The following is a 20,859-nucleotide window of genomic DNA, read 5'->3' on the forward strand; positions in this document are numbered from 1 at the left end:
ATGAACAAACAAAAATCTCTGACAAAAATTCTACGGACTTAATTTTTTTACAATAAAAGAGAGATGAAAATGATCCTTAGAATAGACTTATCTGCATATTCTGCTATGCCAACTTCCTAACATCAAATTCTGGATGATCAAGTGTGATATGAACTTGAACTTGATTTATCTATTCAATCATTCAACAACCATTTAATATCTCTCTATCATGTATCAGGCTAGGGTTAGAAAACACAAATGATTAATACTCAATAGTTAACACATAGTGATATTTATAGACCAGAGATGAAAAACTATTAAGCCACTGGGAGCCGTGAATTCTTTGCTGAAGGAGATGTGGGTGTGCATAAATAAATAAGCAAACAAATATGCACTCTCTTGAATATGTAAAGAGCTTAATCCAAATGCCTAGCAGCTACCCATATCTCAGAGAATAAAACTGTCCAGGCAGAGGTGAAATCTTTGTTGCATGATTATAAATTTTACTTATATAAAGTGAATATATGCATGTTTAGCATTGGTGAGAAAATGGCAATAAACTACTGAGAAAGAAAAGCCAAAAGAATTTGAATTTTATTAGAAACCAGGAAAGATACCTGAGCCCAAAGAAGGAAATCCGACATCAGTTTAGAAAAATAAGTCAGCAAGCATGATATATTATGGAAAACCTTAGTCTCGATCGATAGGACTTTTCTGCAGTTTCTAAGTAGGACTATAAAGGCCTATTTTGTAAATGGTCAAATAAATGCAAGCACACAAAGGTGGCTAAATTAGGGTAAGATAGGCCTAATCTACATGTTGTATAGCATGATGTTTACAAATTGTAAGTCAGCTACGAGTGTCCAGATGAGCCTAGTGCAAAGGGTATGAGGAAACACACACAGAAATATTTCCAGACAAGATCTTTCCAGGGAAACGCTACTGCTTATTCATATTTAACATAATAGTATATTTAATACATAAAAATACAAATAAAACTTTTTTATTTTTTTTTGAGACAGAGTCTTGCTCTGTCACCCAGGCTGGAATGCAATGGTACGATCTTGGCTCAATGCAAGTCTCTGCCTCCTGGGCTTAAGCCTCCTGAGTAGCTGGGATTACAGACATGTGCCATCGCACCAAACTAATTTTTGTAATTTTAGTAGAGATGAGGTTTTGCTATGTTGGCCAGACCGGTCTGGTACTCTGGACCTCAGGTGATCCACCCACCTTGGCCTCCCAACATGCTGGGATTACAGGCGTGAGCCACTGTGCCTGGCAAAATAAAATAATTTTACAGGCTGGGTGCGGTGGCTCATGTCTATAATCCCAGCACTTTGGGAGGCCGAGGTGGGTGGATCACGAGGTCAAGAGATCGAGACCATCCTGGTCAACAAGGTGAAACCCCCGTCTCTACTAAAAATATAAAAATTAGCTGGGCATGGTGGTGTGCGCCTGTAGTCCCAGCTACTCAGGACGCTGAGGCAGGAGAATTGCTTGAACCCAGAAGGCAGAGGTTGCGGTGAGCCGAGATCCTGCCATTGCACTTCCAGTCTGGGTAACAAGAGTGAAACTCTGCCTCAAAAAAAAAAACCAAAATAAAATTAAAAAATTTTACATTTATAGGTTAATACTTTAAGTTCACATTAAAAATATTAAAATATAATAAAACATATCATTGCTACATACAAAAAGAAATATGCCCATTGTTAAGAAATTCCTCTTTTCCTAATGAGAAAGGCCAACATGTTTATTACATCTTCTTCCTCTACAGCAGTACAAAACTGTTTCTTACATATGAAGCAAAAAGATAAGAAATATATGTTAACATAAACGAACAAAGAACAACTATCCTGAACTATCTGCCAGTTCACCATTGAACCAAAAGTAGTAAGTCATGTGTGCATGAAAATATTTAACTTCCTCTGTGATTCTTCAATGAGGCCTCTACTACTAAGAATGTGGGCCAGGTGTGGTGGCTCATGCCTATAATCCCAGCACTTTGGGAGGCCAAGGCAGGCAGGATCACCTGAGGTCAGGAGTTTGAGACCAGCCCGATGAACATGGAGAAACCACGTCTCTACTAAAAATACAAAATTAGCTGGGTGTGGTGGCACATGCCTGTAATCCCAGCTACTCGGGAGGCTGAGGTAGGAGAAATGCTTAAACCCGGGATGCAGAGGTTGCAATGAGCCAAGATCATGCCAATGCCCTCCAGCTTAGGCAACAAGAGTGAAACTCCATCTTAAAAAAAAAAAAAGAATGTGATGTGTACATATGGCTAAAGTTTTATATAACCTGCAAACCATCTGCATTAAATTAAAACAGACTAAACACTCCAAACGAAATGCAGAGCTTGCCAAACTGGATAAAAATGCATGAAACAACTAAAGAACTAAAGTACACAAAAGATGTTAACTTAAATACAAAGTAAGAAGCTATAAAGAGATATATCATGCAGACAACAAGCATAAGAAAACTAAAGTAGCTGTATTAATACAAGACAAAATTACTTCAATACAAAGAATATTACTAGACACAAAGAAAGTTACAGCAAGAAGGTAAAAGGGTCTAAAGACAGAGAAAGACACAAATATTTTAAGTGGTCATGTGTCTAATAGCCAACTTCAAATGAAGCAAAAATTAACAGAATCAAAAGGAGAAACAACCAACTTTACAATCATTATGGAAGACTTTCATACGTCTCTCAGTAACAGATAGTACAACCAGGTGAAAAAAATTAGCATAAGATATTAATACTAACATCACTTTAAAACTGACACATAACAGTACACCCAGTAACTACAAAGCATAAATTGATTACAAGTACACATGAAACATGAACCAAGATAAATCACATGCTGAGCCAAGAAACAAGTCTCAAAGATTTCAAAATACTGAAATGTTACTGAGTATTCTCTGACCACAACAGAATTAAATTAGAAATAATAACATTCCAAAAAATAAAACTTAGAGAAGTCCCAAGTATCTGGAAATTAAGTAAATTAGCATTAAATAATTCATGGGTCAAAGAAATCACCAAAAAAAATTCAATTTTTTTTTTTTTTTTTTTGAGATGGAGTTTTGCTCTTGTTACCCAGGCTGGAGTGCAATGGCGCGATCTCGGCTCACCGCAACCTCCGCCTCCTGGGTTCAGGCAATTCTCCTGCCTCAGCCTCCTGAGTAGCTGGGATTACAGGCATGTGCCACCATGCCCAGCTAATTTTTTGTATTTTTAGTAGAGATGGGGTTTCACCATGTTGACCAGGATGGTCTCGATCTCTTGACCTCATGATCCACCCGCCTCGGCCTCCCAAAGTGCTGGGATTACAGGCTTGAGCCACCACGCCCGGCCCAAAAAATTTTTTAAACAGAATGATAATGAAGCATAACAAACCAAAATTTGTGGTAATGTCAGCTATGTAAGACCCCACTTTAGAAAGCTGGGAGGAAAATGAAACCCCAAATAGGCAGAAAAAAAAATTAACAAAGAACAGAAATCAATGAAATAAAACACAAGTAGAAAAAATAATAATAAAACCAAACTCTAGCTCCTAAAAAGGTCAATAATGTTGAAAAGTCTTTATAATGATCAAGAGGAAACAAATTACCAGCCTGGGCAACATAGAGTCCATCTTAAGAAAAAAAAAAAAGAAAAAGAACCCGAAGCACTTTCTATATAAAAAAAATTTAGATGGCTAAACTGCAAATTCTAGCAAATATTTCATTAAAAAAATAACATCAATCCTTTATAAATGCCTTAAGGAAACAGAATAGGAGGAACTATTTCCCAACTAATTTTTTGAGGGGAATATTATTCTGATATGAAAACCAAAGTTCTTATTACAAAACTCATTAGAAAGAAGGAAGTCTACAACTCAATATCCCTCATGAACACAAATGTAAAATTCCTTAATAAATTATTAGCAAATTAAATCCAATCATACATAGTGACCAAGCAGGATTCATCCTAGGAACAAATAGTTCCTTCACATCTGAAATCAATGTAATTCGCTATATTAACAAACTAAAGAATAACAATCATACAATAATCTAGTTACATACAAAAGGGGGGAAAAAAGCAAAGGAAAAAATTTAATGCCCATTCATAATAAAAACCTCAATAACTTGGATATACAAGGTAACACTCTAACTTGATTAAAAAACAATAAAAGGCCAGATGCAGTAGCTTCTGCTTATAATATCAGCACGAGGAGGGAGGATCACTTGAGACCAGCCTGGGCAACATAGTGCTAAGACTCCCTGTAGTCTTAGCTACTCAGGAGCCTGAGGCAGGGGCATTACTTGAGTCTGGGAGGTCAAGGCTATAGTGATCCAAGATTGCTACACTGAACTCCAGTGTGGGCAATAGAGCAAGACCCTGTCTCAAAACAAATAAATACAACAAAAGCAGCATTGTACTTAACAGTAAATGACTGAAAACTTTCAGATTAGAAGGATAATGTCCACTCTCATCACCTCTATTCAGTATTATAGCAGAGGTCCAAGGAAGTGCAATAAAGCCCAAAAAAGAAATAAAAAACACATAGATCATAAAGGAAGAAGTAAAATTGTATTTGCACATGACGTTTAGCAGGGCCAAAAAAATCCAACATACAAAAATTGATTATATCCTATCGATGACCATTTAGAAATTAAAATTATAGTTACAATAAAATCCTCAAACAGGAAATACGAGTAAATTTAACAAAATACTGTAAGATCTGTATCCCCCAAAAATCTTACTGTAAGAAATAAAGGAAAGCTGGGTATGGTGGCATGTACTTATAGACCCAGCTACTCAGAAGGCTGAAGCAGGAGATCGCTTGAGCCAAGGAGTTCAAGTCCAGATTGAACAACACAGCAAGAAGCCTTAAAATTAAAAAAAAAAAAAAAAAGTTATAGAAAGTGTCTCTATTTTTAATAGAGAAATATTATATTTACGGATTAGAAGATTCAATATTGTTAGGATGTCAATTTTTCCCAAATCTATCTTATAAATTCAATACAATCCCAATTAAAATTCCATCAGACTTTTTATTTTTTTGAGGTGGAGTTTCACTCTTGTTACCCAGGCTGGAGTGCAATGGCACCGTCTTGGCTCACTGTAACCTCCACCCCCCGGGTTCAAGTGATTCTCCTGCCTTAGCCTCCCAAACAATTGAGATTACAGGCACCCAACACCATGCCTGGGTAATTTTTGTATTTTTAGTAGAGACAAGATTTCACCACGTTGGCCTGGCTGGTCTTCAACTCCTAACCTCAAGTGATCCGCCTGCCTCGGCCTCCCAAAGTGCTAGGATTACATTACAGGCTTGACCCACTATGCCCAGCCAGATTTAAAAAAAAATAGAAACTGGCAGGCTGATTCTAAAATATATATGGAAATACAAATGACCTCAAATAGCCAAAACAATTTTTTAAAATCACATCTAAAGGAGAAAGACATCCCTGAGGTCAAGACTTCCAATATAGCTACAGTATTCAAAACACAGAGGCCCTAATAACCATCAATGAGACAGAGTAGAATCCAGAAAAAGATTTAAACATAAACAAGCAGCTGATTTTCAGTAACAGTGTCAAGGACGCCAGATGAGAAAAATTTTTCCAACAAATATTGTTCCAACAACAGGTATCTATGTGGAAGAGAATCAATTTTCACTCCATAATTCACATCACAATTTAAAATGAATCAAAGACCTAAATGTAAGAAGTAAGGCTTCTAGAAGAAAGCACAGAAACAATCTTTGTAATCTTGGCATAATCAGAGATAGTACCATAAAAGGAAAATAACGACTTATTAGACTTCAGCATAATTATATATTAAAGTCAACATTAAGGGGGGGTATACCACCTGAGGTCAGGACATCAAGACCAGCCTGGCTAAGATGGTGAGAGAAATCCTGTCTCCATTAAAAAAAATAATAATAGGAAGTAAGTAAGTAAATAAATAAATAAATAAATGCAAGCCGGAAAGAAAAAAAAAATTAAGGAAAAAGTCAGCCCAAGTGCAGTGGCTCATGTCTTAATCCTAGCATTCTGGCAAGCTGAGGTGGGAGGACCACTTGAGGCCGGGTATTCTAGACCAGCCTGGGAAACATAGTGAGGCCCTGTCTCTAGAAGAAACAAACAAACAAAAACCCTAAAAACATTAGCCAGGTGTGGTAACCTGTAGTCCCAGGTACTCAGGAGGTTGAAGCAGAAGGATTGCTTGAGCTTAGGAGTTTGAGGTTACAGTGAGCTATAATCACTCCATTGTGTACTTCAGCCTGTGTGACACTCTGTGTCTTTTAAAAATAAAAATAATTTTAAAAAAGGAATGAAAAAAAAAAGTTGTGGTATGGTAAAGTAATTCCCAATACATATATCAAAAGACTTCTACCTGAAATATTTTGAAAAATCCTTATAACTAAATTATTAAAAAAAATTTTTTAAGTGAACAAAAAATCTGAACAGATGCTTCACAAAAAAAGATAAACAAATGAACAATAAAACAAGAAAAGGTGCTCAACACTATTAAATCAGGAAATTCCAATAAAACATCAATGAGATTAAAATGGATAAAATTTAAAAAAAACTGGCAATACCAAGTCTTGGTGAAGATGCTAAAGAGGTAAAATTATAACACACTACTGATGGGAATGTAAATTGGAACCACTTTAGAAGCTTGTTTGACAGTTTCTGAGACAGCTTCCTACATACAAACAATCCTGCCACTCCAGGTATTTACTGAGACAAGTGAAGATAAATGTCAACACAAAGACCCATTCAAAAATGTTGAAAAAACCTTTATTTATAATGGCTAAAGCTTATAAACAACCAGAAGTTCCCAGCCAGGTGAAAGGATATGAAACAATTGTGAATATGTATATCCATACAATGGAATACTTATCAATAAAAAAGGGATGAGCCATCCATATATGAAGCAACATAAATGGCTCTCAAAATCCTTATGCTGAAAGATCACGCAATATGATTTCATTCCTGTAACGTGCTACGAAATGCTAACTACTCCAAAATGATTTTTTAAAAAGCTCACCCAAAACATAATATCAACAGTTATCTGAGACTGGAAGCAGAAAATGATTTTTATTGGCAACATTCTGTATCTTGACTATCATATAGTTTCACAGGTTTATATATCTGAAAAGACTCCACAAATTAGAACCCCACATTAGAGTTCAACACACTCTAATGTGGCCATATAGCCTATTTCATTTAATTTCCATACTGCCCTAGGAAGTATATACTAATTACTCACAGGTTTCTTCTAAACTGATAAATTCCTAACCTTGTTTTGAATCTATGGTATATGCTAAGAAAACAATAAATGCTTCCCACACAACAATGTATATATCTTTTTAACTTATTACTTAACACAACTCAACTCTTCTATTACTCTAAGTAAGTAAAAAATTGCAGTAACTTCTCACACACGATATTTTCATTCACTTCACTCTTCATTAGGAAAGCGCTTGCAACTACAGTTCTCGGAGTTAGTACATTAGATGTGTTGAACATCCAGTAGGAATATTTAAATATAAGTACATTAAATAGTTTCATTTTTCAAACTGCAATTGCTACAGAAAATTTTTGAGCTATCAATTCTTTTTGTTTTGAGGCAGGATCCTGCTCTGTTGCCCAGGCTGGAGAGAAGTACAAAAGTTAAAACAGCATACAACTTTTCAATTCATCACGAAATATGTGCACATAACCTAAGACACCTGAGCCATATTAAGCTAGTCTAGACAGGAAGAGTTTCGGTTTCATGAAAATAAAAAATTGTACAACAAAAAAAATCTCTGGAAATGCTAACAAAACCTTCAGAAGGAGCTTGCCACAAAGAACCATGGGAAAAAGTAGACAAAATTACTTCTATACAGAAGTATGGTCTACAGAATTCTAAGAGAGTTTAGAATAAAAAGGGGAATAAATCATATAATTTTAGGAAAGTGCCAAAAATAGACATTTAATTAAATATGATGAAATCTTCATTATTCAAACTTCAATTGATAGCACAGTTATGAAAGCAGAAGTTTTTTCACAAAGTTTTTATACAAAGAACAACAGGCCAGACATGGTGACGCATGCCTGTAATCCTAGCACTTTGGGAGTCTGAGACAGGAGGATCACTTGAGCCCAGTAGTCTGAAATCAGCCCTGGCAACATAGTGAGACTCTGTCGCTATAAAAAAAAAAAATAACACTTAAAAAAGGCCAGGTGCAGTGGCATAGGCCTATAATCCCCGCACTTTGGGAGGCCGAGGCAGGAGGATCACTTGAGTCCAGGAGTTCGAGACCAGCCTGGGCAATATTCATTACCCAAAATTTTTTAAAAAATTAGCCAAGCATGATGGTGCATGCCTATATTACCTGCCTGTAATCCCTACTATGGCTACTCAGGAAGCTGAAGTGAAAGGATAGTTTGACCCTGGGAGATCTCAAGAAAAAACAACAAACAACAGGAAAAGGTTCCTATCAAAGACTTTCTCTTTGTACACACACTTTTAAAGTATTCTGAATTCACAGGAATTCATATTTAACCTACCACAGCCTCTACTTGGCAGTAGTATCATCAACCTCTAAGTTTCGGCTTGCTCATCTGTAAAATAAACTCAAAGGCCCCTTCTGGCTCAATCATATGCTCAGAAGAAAGATTCTGTATTTAAACAAACAAACAAAAAAAAACTCCACTAACTATCCTATCAAATCAGTGAGAATGTACACAAACATACATTATTATGACAATGTGAAAAAACATTGTCTTATTTAGAGAATGGCATATCCCAAGCAAAACCACTCAAATGTTATATCATACTCAAGAAACCTAATTATACTAGGAATAAAAATCAACCATATCATGCAGATATCTACATGTTTCCTCAAAAGCAAGCTGTGTGGTAGAAACTGTGTAGTGAAAACATCCCTAAATCAGGAATGAGGATTACTTTCTTCTCTCTGTTAAGCGCTTTTGGGGTTGTCAGTATTTAAGTCATCTGGCCTTTTTAAGCCTTGGATTCTTATCTATTTAGAGACTGGGGCAGATGATCTTGAAAGTCTCTTCCAACTATAGTGACCTCTCAAGACAAAAAAAAAGAACAAAGGGGTGCTTAAATGACATTCAGTTAATCATTAGAAGAGGTGCTCAGCCACATACTCAACAGCCTGCATACACATACACAAACAAGCAGACTATCAATATATCAGAAATTGATTCCATAAATATCATTACCTTTTCAGATTTAATAGTTTTACATTAGTTATGATAGGAATTATTTCATGTAACTTTAAAATACTTCAGTGTTCCTATACAGCAAAATGAAGTCTAAAAATAAAACAAACAAACAAAAAAGAGAATGAAAGACAACTGGTTTCAGTAATCATATTGTTTGCAGCACTGTGCTGTTATTTGAGCTGCCGTGTGTTTATTATGGGATTAAAGCAGATGAGTAATTATGATGATGTGTCATGCAACCAATCAGTAACATTAGCCTTATTTATTTCATTTCACTTTTAATTTTTTAGAAATTATTCTTAAATTATTTTTATAGTCATGTAAAATATTAACATGTTCCAAAGTATACTTTATAAAAAACAAGTTTATGTAAAAAAGTCTAGGTTCTTCCCATCCTTCCTTGTACTTTGAAATAAATACATGGTCTTAGTGAAGTACAAAAGCATGGCTTCTAGATTCCAGTCTTAAGGGTATGACCTTAAATTGTGACTTAATCTCTCTAAACTTACTTTCTTATGTCTAAAAAGGTGATAATAATAGAACTCAGAGGGGGATTGCGAGGATTAAGCAACATCTTCTATGCACAATACTTGGCTTTGTGAGGCCTCAGTAAGTATCAAGCACTATTATTAAGATCTCATTTGAGAGTCATCACAAACCTGCAGCACAGATAGAGATTAGGAAATGAAACTGGAGGTGCCATATCACTGGCCTGAGGCGACCATGGCACCCAACAGTCAAGACCACAACTCACTCGCAAGCCTGCAGGCGACTTCATGCTCCGCGCTCATCACACATTCCCTACAGCCAGTTCAGGGGAAAAAGAAGTGTCTTCCCACCAGGGTGACTTCAAAAGACTTACTGTATTCAGTGCATTCAGAGTGGTGTCATCCCGAGAAGCTGCGACACAGCCATCTTCTGTAGAGCCTCCATCACACATTCCTGCAAATGCCGCCATGCTCCTTCAGAAGAAAAGGGTTTTCCTTCATTAGTACATAGTAAAATCAGGACACAAACTTACCTTCAATTTTCAGAGCACATTTCCAGCCCAGACCAAAATTCCATTACAACATACATGATGAACCACTTCCCAGCCCTGCCTCCTCTCCTGTTTAAAAATAAATTATATAAAAACATATATATATATATATTTTTTTTTTTTTTTTTTTTCTTTTTTTGAGACGGAGTCTTGCTCTGTCACCAGGCAGGAGTGCAGTGGCGCAATCTTGGCTCACTGCAACCTCTGCCTCCTGGGTTCAAGCGATTCTTCTGTCTCAGCCTCCCAAGTAGCTGGGACCATAGGTGCGTGCCACCATACCTGGCTAATTTTTTTGTATTTTTAGTAGAGACGGGGTTTCACCATGTTGGCCAGGATGGTCTCGATCTCTTGACCTCGTGATCCACCTGCCTCGGCCTCCCAAAGTGCTGGGATTACAGGCGTGAGCCACCGCGCCCGGCCAATAATATATATATATTTTTTTGAGCTGGAAATATATTTTTTCTGTCGCCTAGGCTGGACTGCAGTGGTGCAATCTCGGCTCACTGCACCTCCTGGGTTCAAGGGATTCTCCTCCCTCGGCCTCCTGAGTAGCTGAGATTAAGGCACTTTATACCATGTCCAGCTATTTTTTGTATATTTAGTAGAGACAGGGTTTTGCCATGTTGGTCAGGCTGGTCTCAAACTTCTGACCTCAGGTGATCTGCTTGCCTCAGCCTCCCAAACTGCTAAGATTACAGGCATGGGCCACCATGCCCGGCCCAAAAATAAAATTTAATTTCCTCTCACTCATGCAGAAAGACAAATATTACTTTTAGTCAGATCCATTTGTACTGTTTCTTCCCATGCTTTAACAGTACTAAGATTTTAGATTTGATAGCATGAAAAACCTAAATCTATGAGCCACAATATTTCACTAGATGACAATCTTCTGAAAGAAGTCTCCAGAAAACATGTGAGATTAAGTCATCTGAAATTTTACTTAATTCCTCTCATTCTGCACATCAACTACATTTAGGTGAATTAAAAAAAAAAAAAAATCACTGCTGGGTGTGATGGCTCATGCCTATAAACCCAGTACTCGGGGAGTCTGATACAGGAGGATTGTTTGAGGCCAGAAATTCAAAATCAGCCCTGGCAACATAGGGAGACACCATCTCCACAAAAATTTTAAAAACTATTATTAGCCAGTTATGGTGGTGCATGCCTATAGTCCTAGCTTTTGGGGAGGATGAGGTGGAAAGATCACTTGAGCCCAGGAGGTTGAGGCTGTAGTGAGTCGTGATTATATCACTGCACTCCAGCTTGAGACCCTGTCTTTAAAAAAATCGTGAAAAATCAGAGATAAAACCTCTTAGTCATTCACTCGACTTACACATTCTCATCTATATTGAATGTCACCATGCACAATGCCATTGACTAGAAAACAGCCAGGTAACTGGGACAACATAGCAAGACCCCATAACTACCAAAATAAAATTGGAAATAGCCAGGTGTGGTGGCACATGTCTATAATCCTAGCTGCTCAGCGAGCTCAGGAGGTTAAGGCTGCAGTGAGCTATAACTATGCCACTGTACTCTAGCCTGGGTGACAGAGCAAGACCCTGTTTAAAAAAAAAAAAAAAAGTATATGTATATGTATATGTATATGTATATGTATATGTATATGTATATGTATATGTATATGTATATGTATAAAACAAACAAGGGAAAAAAAATAACCCACACACCCAGCCAGGGCTAAAATTCAGATGCCCTGATCCTTGCTTTAGTGATTTTGTTGTTGTTGTATCCTGTTGATGCTCCTAAGACCTAGAATCACTGCGCGCAAAGAGAGTCTGCCTGCCTGCTCCATGATGTGTGAGGAGCAAATTCACACTTCTCTTCTGCACCTGAATTATTTGTTTGTTTCTATGCGAGTTCTATGGGGTGATCACAGGTAAATGTTCTCTTGCAAGCCACAAAAATGTCAAGTTTAGGTCAGGCACCAATGAACAGCCACCAAGTAGAGAGAGAACATGGAATCTGTGGTGGGTTTTTTTTTTTTTTATTTTACTTTAAGGTCCAGGATACAAGCGCAGAATGTGTAGGTTTGTTACACAGGTATACATGTGCCATGGTAGTCTGCTGCACCTATCAACCCTCATCCAGGTTTTAAGTCATGCATGCATTAGCTATCTGTCCTAATATTCTCCCTCTCCTCACCCCTTACTCCTCTGTAGTGGGGTTTTAAGATGAGCTGAATAACTCAAGTACTCAACCAGATTGAGAGGTTTTGAACTGCATGTATGGCTTAAGCTGTTTTCCTCTTGAAAAGTTCCAAAATTTGATGTGGGGCAAACACTGGCAAGAAAAAAATTACTTCATCATGATAAACTATTTTTCTCTGGAAAGAAGAGCCAGGGCCCTGATTACAGAGGGTGTAACCAAACTTCAAGTCAGAGAATGCCCAATATAGAAATAAAATCACAGGGGAGAGGGAATGTTTACTGCCTATACTCAGTTCAGATGGCCTAATTCAGAAAGCAGGATAGGGTAGATTCCTATTACCTTGCTGCTCTCAAGTACATAAGGAGGTCACAGTCATTAACTCCAGGCATCCAGACCAGTTCCTCATGTTGGGTTACTGTGTCACCATCTGGAGAAGGAAATGGTTGCAAATCTGGAAGTTTGGCCTGTAAGACAGGGACGGGTAAGTCACAATCGAGGAAATGTATTAATTATAAAGAGCTATTGCAATAGGCAGTCTTTAGGAACAGATACAATGTTTTACTGAGCCTCTTTCCTTGGAGAACAGAAAAATAACAGCAAAACCACAAGTCATGTAAAATGACCTATTTCGCAGGTCAGGATCATTTCACTATAGAAGATTTGACAATAAACTGCTTAATATCTGCTTAACAGTGTCAAACCAGTGCCAGCATTATACCAAGAGTAAAACAGAAGCATACACATATGCATAAAATGAATAAGCAAATTTTAAAAAAACAAAGAATGTCTTTAGATGATAACAGCTATTTGATAAAGAAGGGAAATACACATACATTTCCAATATAACAAGCTGACAAAGAAGACATATGCAAATATTGAAATGTCACCTAAGAATATTTGGAAAAAATTAAGCGAGCTATCCTATTAGAATAGTGTTACTCTCAAGACAGTCAATAGCAATATAAGTCATGGTATTTATAAAAGATAAGGTATTAAATTTAGCATTAAAAAATATAGTTGAGGCCAGGCATGGTGGAACACGCCTGAGATCACGCCACTGCACTCCAGCCTAGGTGACAGAATGAAACTCTGTCTCAAAGAAAATAAATAAATAAGTAAAATAAAAAATACAGTTGAGGCCAGGCATGGTTCCTTACACCTGTAATCCCAGCACTTTGGGAGGCCAAGGCAGGTGGATCACCTGATGTCAGGAGTTCAAGACCAGATTGGCCAACATGGTAAAATCCCATCTCTACTAATAACACAAATGTTAGCTGGGCATGGTGGCAGGCACCTGTAATCCCAGTGACTTGGGTGGCTGACACAGGAGAATTGATTGAACCCGGGAGGCAGAGGTTGTAGTGAGCTAAGATTGGACCACTGCACTCTAGCCTGGGCAACAGAGCGAAACTCCATCTCAAAAAAAAAAAAATTATATATATATATATATATGTGTGTGTGTGTGTATATGTATATGTATATGTATATGTATATGTATATGTATATGTAAATGTAAATGTAAATGTAAATGTATATACATAGTTGAATTGACCCGTGGTGATAGAAATCAGGGTAGTGGCTGCTTCTCAAAAGGAGGAATTCTTGTTAAGAAGCAGGAAGGACCTTTCTGGGATGACAGAAATGTTCTGTATCTTTATAGGAATCATCAAGACAGACTGAAAAGCATATATAATATATAAATGATTTGCTGCACATAGAGCATACCTCAATACAAAGAATTTTAAAACATATTTGAGCAACAGTGCTTCTCACAAAGACTCTAAGTCATAAGATTTAATTATTTGTGGCATTTTCTCACCCACACTCTGCTGGACAGAGCAAGAGCAAGCAGGTGCCATGACCACCATAACCAGCAGAGACCTGTGAAAAATCAGACATTTGCAAGAGGCACATGTTCTCATCCTGTCAAATGATGAATGTGCATACACCAGTCTGATAAAGCTCCACAGTACACAAAGTCTAAGCAAAAAATTTAAATGAATGCAGCAGGTTAAAGATAAGTCAGCACCATCCAAAAGAAATAAAAACTACGTAATTTAAAATATTCTAGTAGTCACGTTAAACAAAATGCCATATCCCAATCTGGACTAGCCATCTTCCAAGTACTGAGCCAACGGGTGTGGCAGTGGCTTCTGACCTGGATGTGCAGGTATTATGTACTCAAGAGTGAAGTGAACCACGGTGAAATGGAGATAGAGCTGCCCCATCCGGGGAATGCTGCCACACAGGAATGGGAACCAGTGTCTGTTCATCCTCCAACTTTTTCCAAATTCCAGAAATCTTCACTTTTATGTAAAATTTGTGGTTTTAAGTGTTGGTTATTCAAGTTTTTGAGGCAACTGTACAATAAAACATCACGTCAGCAGGCCATGTGGCTCTCAGGCTAGCAGTCAGTACCAACACAGCCTTACAGGCTGTCTTCCATGCCTCACTTTCTCCAAGCAAGGATATTCTTCTTTGGTTAAGTATTGACTTATATAACATCAAACCAAGTGCCACAATTAGTTCTGCTTAATACACAGTGAAAATAGTGGGATAAAATCAAAACACAATCAGCTGGATGTGGTGGTTCACGCCTGTAATCCCAGCACTTTGGGAGGCCAAGTCGGGCAGTTCACCTGAGGTCAGGAGTTCAAGACCAGCTGACCAACATGGTGGAACTCCATCTCTACTAAAAATACAAAAATTAGCCAGGCATGGTGGGGCACACCTATAGTCCCAGCTACTTGGAAGGATGAAGCAGGAGAGTTGTTTGAACCTGGTAGGCGGAGGTTCTGGTGAGCTGAGACTGTACCACTGCACTCCAACCTGGGTGACAGAGTGAGACTCTGTCTCGGGAAAATAATAATAATGATGAAAACACAATAGATACTGGTATCAAAAGTTCTTTGACACTAGTACTGAGCTCTGTTTCCCCAGTGCCAAGTACAGTACTGGGTACAGCAGTTCTCTAATGTTTGTTAAATTAATTGAAAAGTACTATTATTGGGAGGGAAACCAATCTCCCCCATCCTCAAGAAAAATGGACTAGAAATATAATTAGAGAGTTTACAGAAAAAGAAACACAAATGTCTCTTAATCATAGAAATTGATGAGTCAACCTCATTGACAACAGAAATGTAAATTAATGGCACATATTCAATTACCCATCTATTATACTGACATAAATCCAAATGTTTGACAATACAGAAAGCCATGAAAAAAATTAGCACTCGTATTAGTTGCCAGTGTGAACACGAACTGATACAATCTCCATGGAGAGGAATGTGGCAACACCCTCAAAATTATACATGCACTTGTCCTCTAAGTCAACCATCCCCCTTCTGGGGATACAGCCCAAAGATACACTGAAAAAAACATAAAAATCCATATGCACAGGCTATTCACTGAAGCACTACATGTAATGGCAAATGACTGGAGTCAACTCATATGCCCATCAATAGGGACTAGATGAATAAACTGCTACATTCATACATGGAGTTCTATAAACAGTATTATAAATGGGAATGAGAAGGAGCTCTATATATTGCTATGAGAAGAACACAAGAATATATTGTTGGACGAAAGAAAGGTGGCAAAAAGGATGTATATTATGCTACTACTTATCTAAGAAGGAACAAAGGGAATGAAAATAAGAAGCTTAAATAATAATCTCATTAAAACTGTAAACCAAATGGAAAAAACGCAACTACTGAGCTGGTTTCACTCTAGGAACTGTTTCTAGTAACTCTAAGATATATTAATTTGTTTATATAGCCCTGGCAGGATATACAACACAAAATGCAATACTGAACTGTTTTCAATAAGCATACTGCTTGGAGCAGTGTGATTATGGTTATTCTGGACTATATACACATTATGGAATTGAAGCAAATAAATAATTTTGTTGATGTCATTAAAAATGGGATATGAGTTATGGGAAGAAGATAAAGATTAAGATATAGATGAAATAAGAACAGAATTAGTATAAAGGCCATATGAAAATCTGAATTTGAATTGGAAATATCAGTATGAATTTATAATGTATTTTATCTTTAAGAAAGAAGGCCAGGTGCACCTATAGTCCCAGATATTTGGGAGGCTGAGTCGGCAGGATCACCTGAGGTCAGGAGTTCGGGATCAACCTGACCAACATGGAGAAACCCCGTCTCTACTAAAAAGAAAAAATACGAAATTAACCAGGCATGGTGGCGCATGCACGCCTGTAATCCCAGCTCCTTGGGAGGTTGAGGAAGGAGAATCACTTGAACCCAGGAGGTAGAGGTTGCCGTGAGCCAAGATCGCGTCATTGCACTCCAGCCTGGGAAACGAAGGTGAAACTCTGTCTCAAAAAAAGAAAAAGGAAAAGAGAAAGGAAAAAGGAAAGTAAGTAGGAAAAGAAAATGCCTATTTCCTATTTCCTATTCTGTCTATTGAAAAGGCCTAAAAATAGCAACCAACCCAGTGAGAACAAATATCCCAGCACCCAGTATGTAAATACCACTTCCCACTACAACAAAAGTGGACTCTTCTGACACAAGTTTAATTCCAGATCTAGGGAAGACAATGTATAAGGTGAGGCATTAAAATCATGTCTTACCAGAGAAAAAGGATTATGTGAAAAGGACAAAAACCACTGGGATAAAGTGAAAAGGACAAATACAGCAGGAAGATGCTCTTACTGGCCCAAAATGGATCATTTAATCATCAATAAGAACTGATTAAAGTTTGATTATAGATTAAAAAATAATCTTAAATCCACTGGTAACACTTGAAAGATAATGGTGACATTTCATTTATTTGTTATGATGAACAAATGAAGGGATGGTAGAATTAGAATATCACCATCTTGAAATTCCTAATAATGGATCTAAGAAACAATCAGTGGCTGCTAATACAATTAAAAAAGAGACATATGAGCCTCCTGGTAGAAGTACATACCACCATCCAGGAAGCATTTTTCCAGAAGGCAGGGTACCAAACTAGACTGCAACTGAACCTCTAGATTTAACTACTAATTCTCAAGTCATGCGAAGAACAACAAATTGAATGCAATCAGCAAAATCTAGACTATAGAACACCCTACAGGATGAAAGAGCTTCTTTCCACATACATTGGAGGTCTGGGGAAAGGACCTGTGAATTAAGAGAGATTTAAGAGATGTATCAACCAACTACAATGAATGGCTCATTTAGATTCTATTTCAAACTATGAAAATATAAAGAAAGAGAAAGACAGGCAATTGGGGAAATCTGGGCATAGTAGACACTTGAATATTATTAAATTTTTATATGTTGTGATATAATGTATCCAAAACCCTTATCTTTGGAACATCTACAAGGAAAATGATGTTATTTGTGAGGCATTTAAAATAACGGCAGGAGGAGGTATGAGGGGGAATAAATGAAATAGGTTTGACTAGGATTTAATACTTGTGGAAGATGAGTAATGAAGAGAAGGACTTTATCATATGATTCTTTCCCTGCTTTTGTATATGTTAGTATTTTCCCTAATAAAAAAGTTTATTATTATTATTGAGACAGTCTGGTTCTGGCACCCAGGATGGAGTTCAATGGTGTGTTCTTGGCTCAGTGCTGTCTCAACTGTCCAGGCTAAAACAATCTTCAAACCTTAGCCTCCTGAGTGGCTGGGACTACACACATATACCACCATGCCCACCTAATTTTTGTATTTTTTGTAGAGATGGGGTTTTGCCATGTTGCCCACGCTGTCTCAAATTCCTGAGCTCAAGTGATCTGCCCGCCTTGGCCTCCTAAAGTGCTGGGATTATAGGCGGAAGCCAAAAGTCAAAAAATTTAAAAAGGTAAATGTTGCCAATTAGTTTGTAAGAGTTCTATTATTTTTGGTGCTCCAAAATAGTTCTTTTTGAAAATGAAGCATATTTAAAATCTGATGTAAAAACCAAACATCTGATTTTAAATGGTGGTATACAAAAAATCCAATCACAGTAAATCTGCCCCTTTTCCAAGAATGTATGCATCTTTTCCTTAGGAACTACATTTTCTTTCATGGTAGGTAAAAAAAATCTATAAAATAAAAATCTGGTACAAAGATATCAAGACACCAGAAATACACAGTGAGACAGAAAAAATGGGTAGTAAATACAGTGCAAGAGAAAGCAGAGAATGGGAAATGAAACTGAGTGGCACTAGGTGAGTACAAAGTCCCAGACTGAAAATACAGCTTTGAGGTGGCAGTCAGGCATACCTGACGGAACACACCAACAAAAGACTCTGCTTGAACAAGCAGACACTGTCCTCCTGCAGCTTCTTTCCGTCTGTATCAGTTATAACCCCAGGTTTGGGATGAAAAGTATCAATAAACTATATGACCCTGATAGTTTTGTGTTCACTTCACTTAATTTCTTTCATGACAGAGTTAAAACAGGTTTGACTAGGATTTGATACTTGCGGAAACTGAGTAATGAATAGAAGGACTTTATTATTATTTCCCAGCTTTTGTATATGTTAGTATTTTCCCTAAAAAGGTTATTTTTATTTTAACTTTTTGAGACTGTCTGGTTCTGTTACCCAGGCTGGACACACAAGAACTGCTCAAAATCTAGACAAAAATAATGAATAACTAGACAGACGACTGAAATCTCTATGCACTTCCAAGGCTCACTGCTGCCTGAATCCTGTCTTTAGACATGATGGCCTTAGCTGTGGACTCCCCAGCATTTATTCCAACTCAAGTACTAATCATGCTAAACCCTTTCCTCATGGTTTAGAATTAGACACATGACCCAATCCATGGCAACAACATTTGAGTCTACCAGGGACATGCCAGGGAAATTTTCCTTCCTCCTAAGGGGAAAGTGGGTCTACCAGGGACATGCTGGGGAAATTTTCCTTGCTCCTAGGGAAAAGAAGTCGAATTCCTTTCTTCCTCTTAACATTTGCTACATTTCATTTGTTGTTAGAGTCATTGTTATTTTACATGCATTGAGAAAGGATGAAATGTAGCCAATAAATTATAACCACACCACAGAATGTACAATGAAGCCTAACATAGAGAGCAAATGTGAAGGAGAAAAGTGTATCTTAGAATTAGTCAAACTGAGCTAAGGATGACACCACCTCCATGGAGTCCAGCTGGATACAATAGAGTCTCAGAGAAGCACAGCAGAGCCCCACTCCTGCCTGACCAGGACGTCGTGACATGGGAGATAGAAATAGAGCCAGAATCCTGCCAGTGAAAGCATCCTGATACTGAGATCAAAACAGAATGATCTGGGCCCAGTGGCACATGCCTTTAGTCCCAGCTACTCAGAGGGCTGAAGCAGTCCAACCTGCTTCAGCCCAGGAGGAGGTCAAGGCTGCAGTGAGCCATGATCGTGCCTCTGTGCTTTAGCCTTGGAAACAGAGTGAGACCCTGTCTCCAAAAGAAAAACAACAACAACAACAAAACAGAGAGCTGTAGTAAATGCAATGAAATATGAAAAGGCAACAGTCATGACACAGCAACCCTCTGACCGAAAAGTATCCTAACGATCTTGACTATCTTGAAGGAAAAGAGGTTTTGGGGGGTTTTTTTGCGGGAGGGAGATGGAGTCTCACTCTGTCACCCAGGCTGGAATGCAGTGGTGCAATCTCGGCTCACTGCAACCTCTGCCCCCTGGGTTCAGGCGATTCTCCTGTCTCAGCCTCCCAAGTAGCTGGGATTACAGGCACACACCAACACACCTGGCTAATTTTTGTATGTTTAGTAGAGCCAGAGTTTTACCATCTTGGCCAGGCTCATCTCAAACTCCAGAGCTCCTGACCTCAGGTGATCCGTCTGCCTCGGCCTCCCAAAGTACTGCCATTACAGGTGTGAGCCACCATGCCCAGCTGGAAAAGAGGTTTTAAACATCCTTCTGTTTGTTTGTTTGTTTGAGTTGGAGTCTTGCTCTTTTGCCCAAGTTGAAGTACAGTGGCCACAATCTCAGCTCACTGCAACCTCTGCCTCCTGGATCAAATGATTTTCCTGTCTCAGCCTCCCAAGAAGCTGGCATTACAGGCGTCTGCTGCCATACCCAACTAATTTTTGTATTTTTAGTAGAAATGGGGTTTTGCTATGTTGGCCAGGCTGGTCTTGAACTCCTGACCTCAAGTGAGTTGCCTGTCTCAGCTGGGATTACAGGCATGAGCCACTGTGCCTGGCTTTAAAAATCTTTTTAATAAAAATATGCGATCAAGTGTTCAGTGGATGAATGGATAAACAAACTGTCATACATACATACAATGGGTCATTCAGCCTTAAAAAGGACGGAAATTCTGTTAGAATGGCGATCATTAAAAAATCAGGAGACAACAGATGCTGGAGAGGATGTGGAGATATAGGAACACTCTTACACAGTTGGTGGGAGTGTAATTAGTTCAACCATTGTGGAAGACAGTGTGGCGATTTCTCAAGGATCTAGAAATAGAAATTCC

At 38.0% G+C, this 20,859-nt stretch overlaps 1 protein-coding gene across 13 annotated transcripts in view; it reads right to left on the bottom strand.

The window, feature by feature from the left end:
* RERE (arginine-glutamic acid dipeptide repeats) overlaps positions 1 to 20,859 on the bottom strand; it is a 466,088-nt gene that overhangs the window by 129,932 nt on the left and 315,297 nt on the right. For all 13 annotated transcript variants that reach the window (XM_078330305.1, XM_078330303.1, XM_078330302.1 and 10 more), the window contains 2 exons: positions 12,761 to 12,885; positions 10,076 to 10,175 (listed from right to left, as the gene is read on the bottom strand). In XM_078330305.1, coding sequence (XP_078186431.1) covers positions 10,076 to 10,175; positions 12,761 to 12,885 — 225 coding nt within the window. The remainder of the gene's footprint in view (positions 1 to 10,075; positions 10,176 to 12,760; positions 12,886 to 20,859) is intronic.

Source organism: Callithrix jacchus, chromosome 7 (assembly GCF_049354715.1).
Source record: "Callithrix jacchus isolate 240 chromosome 7, calJac240_pri, whole genome shotgun sequence".
Taxonomy (NCBI): Eukaryota; Metazoa; Chordata; class Mammalia; order Primates; family Cebidae; genus Callithrix; species Callithrix jacchus.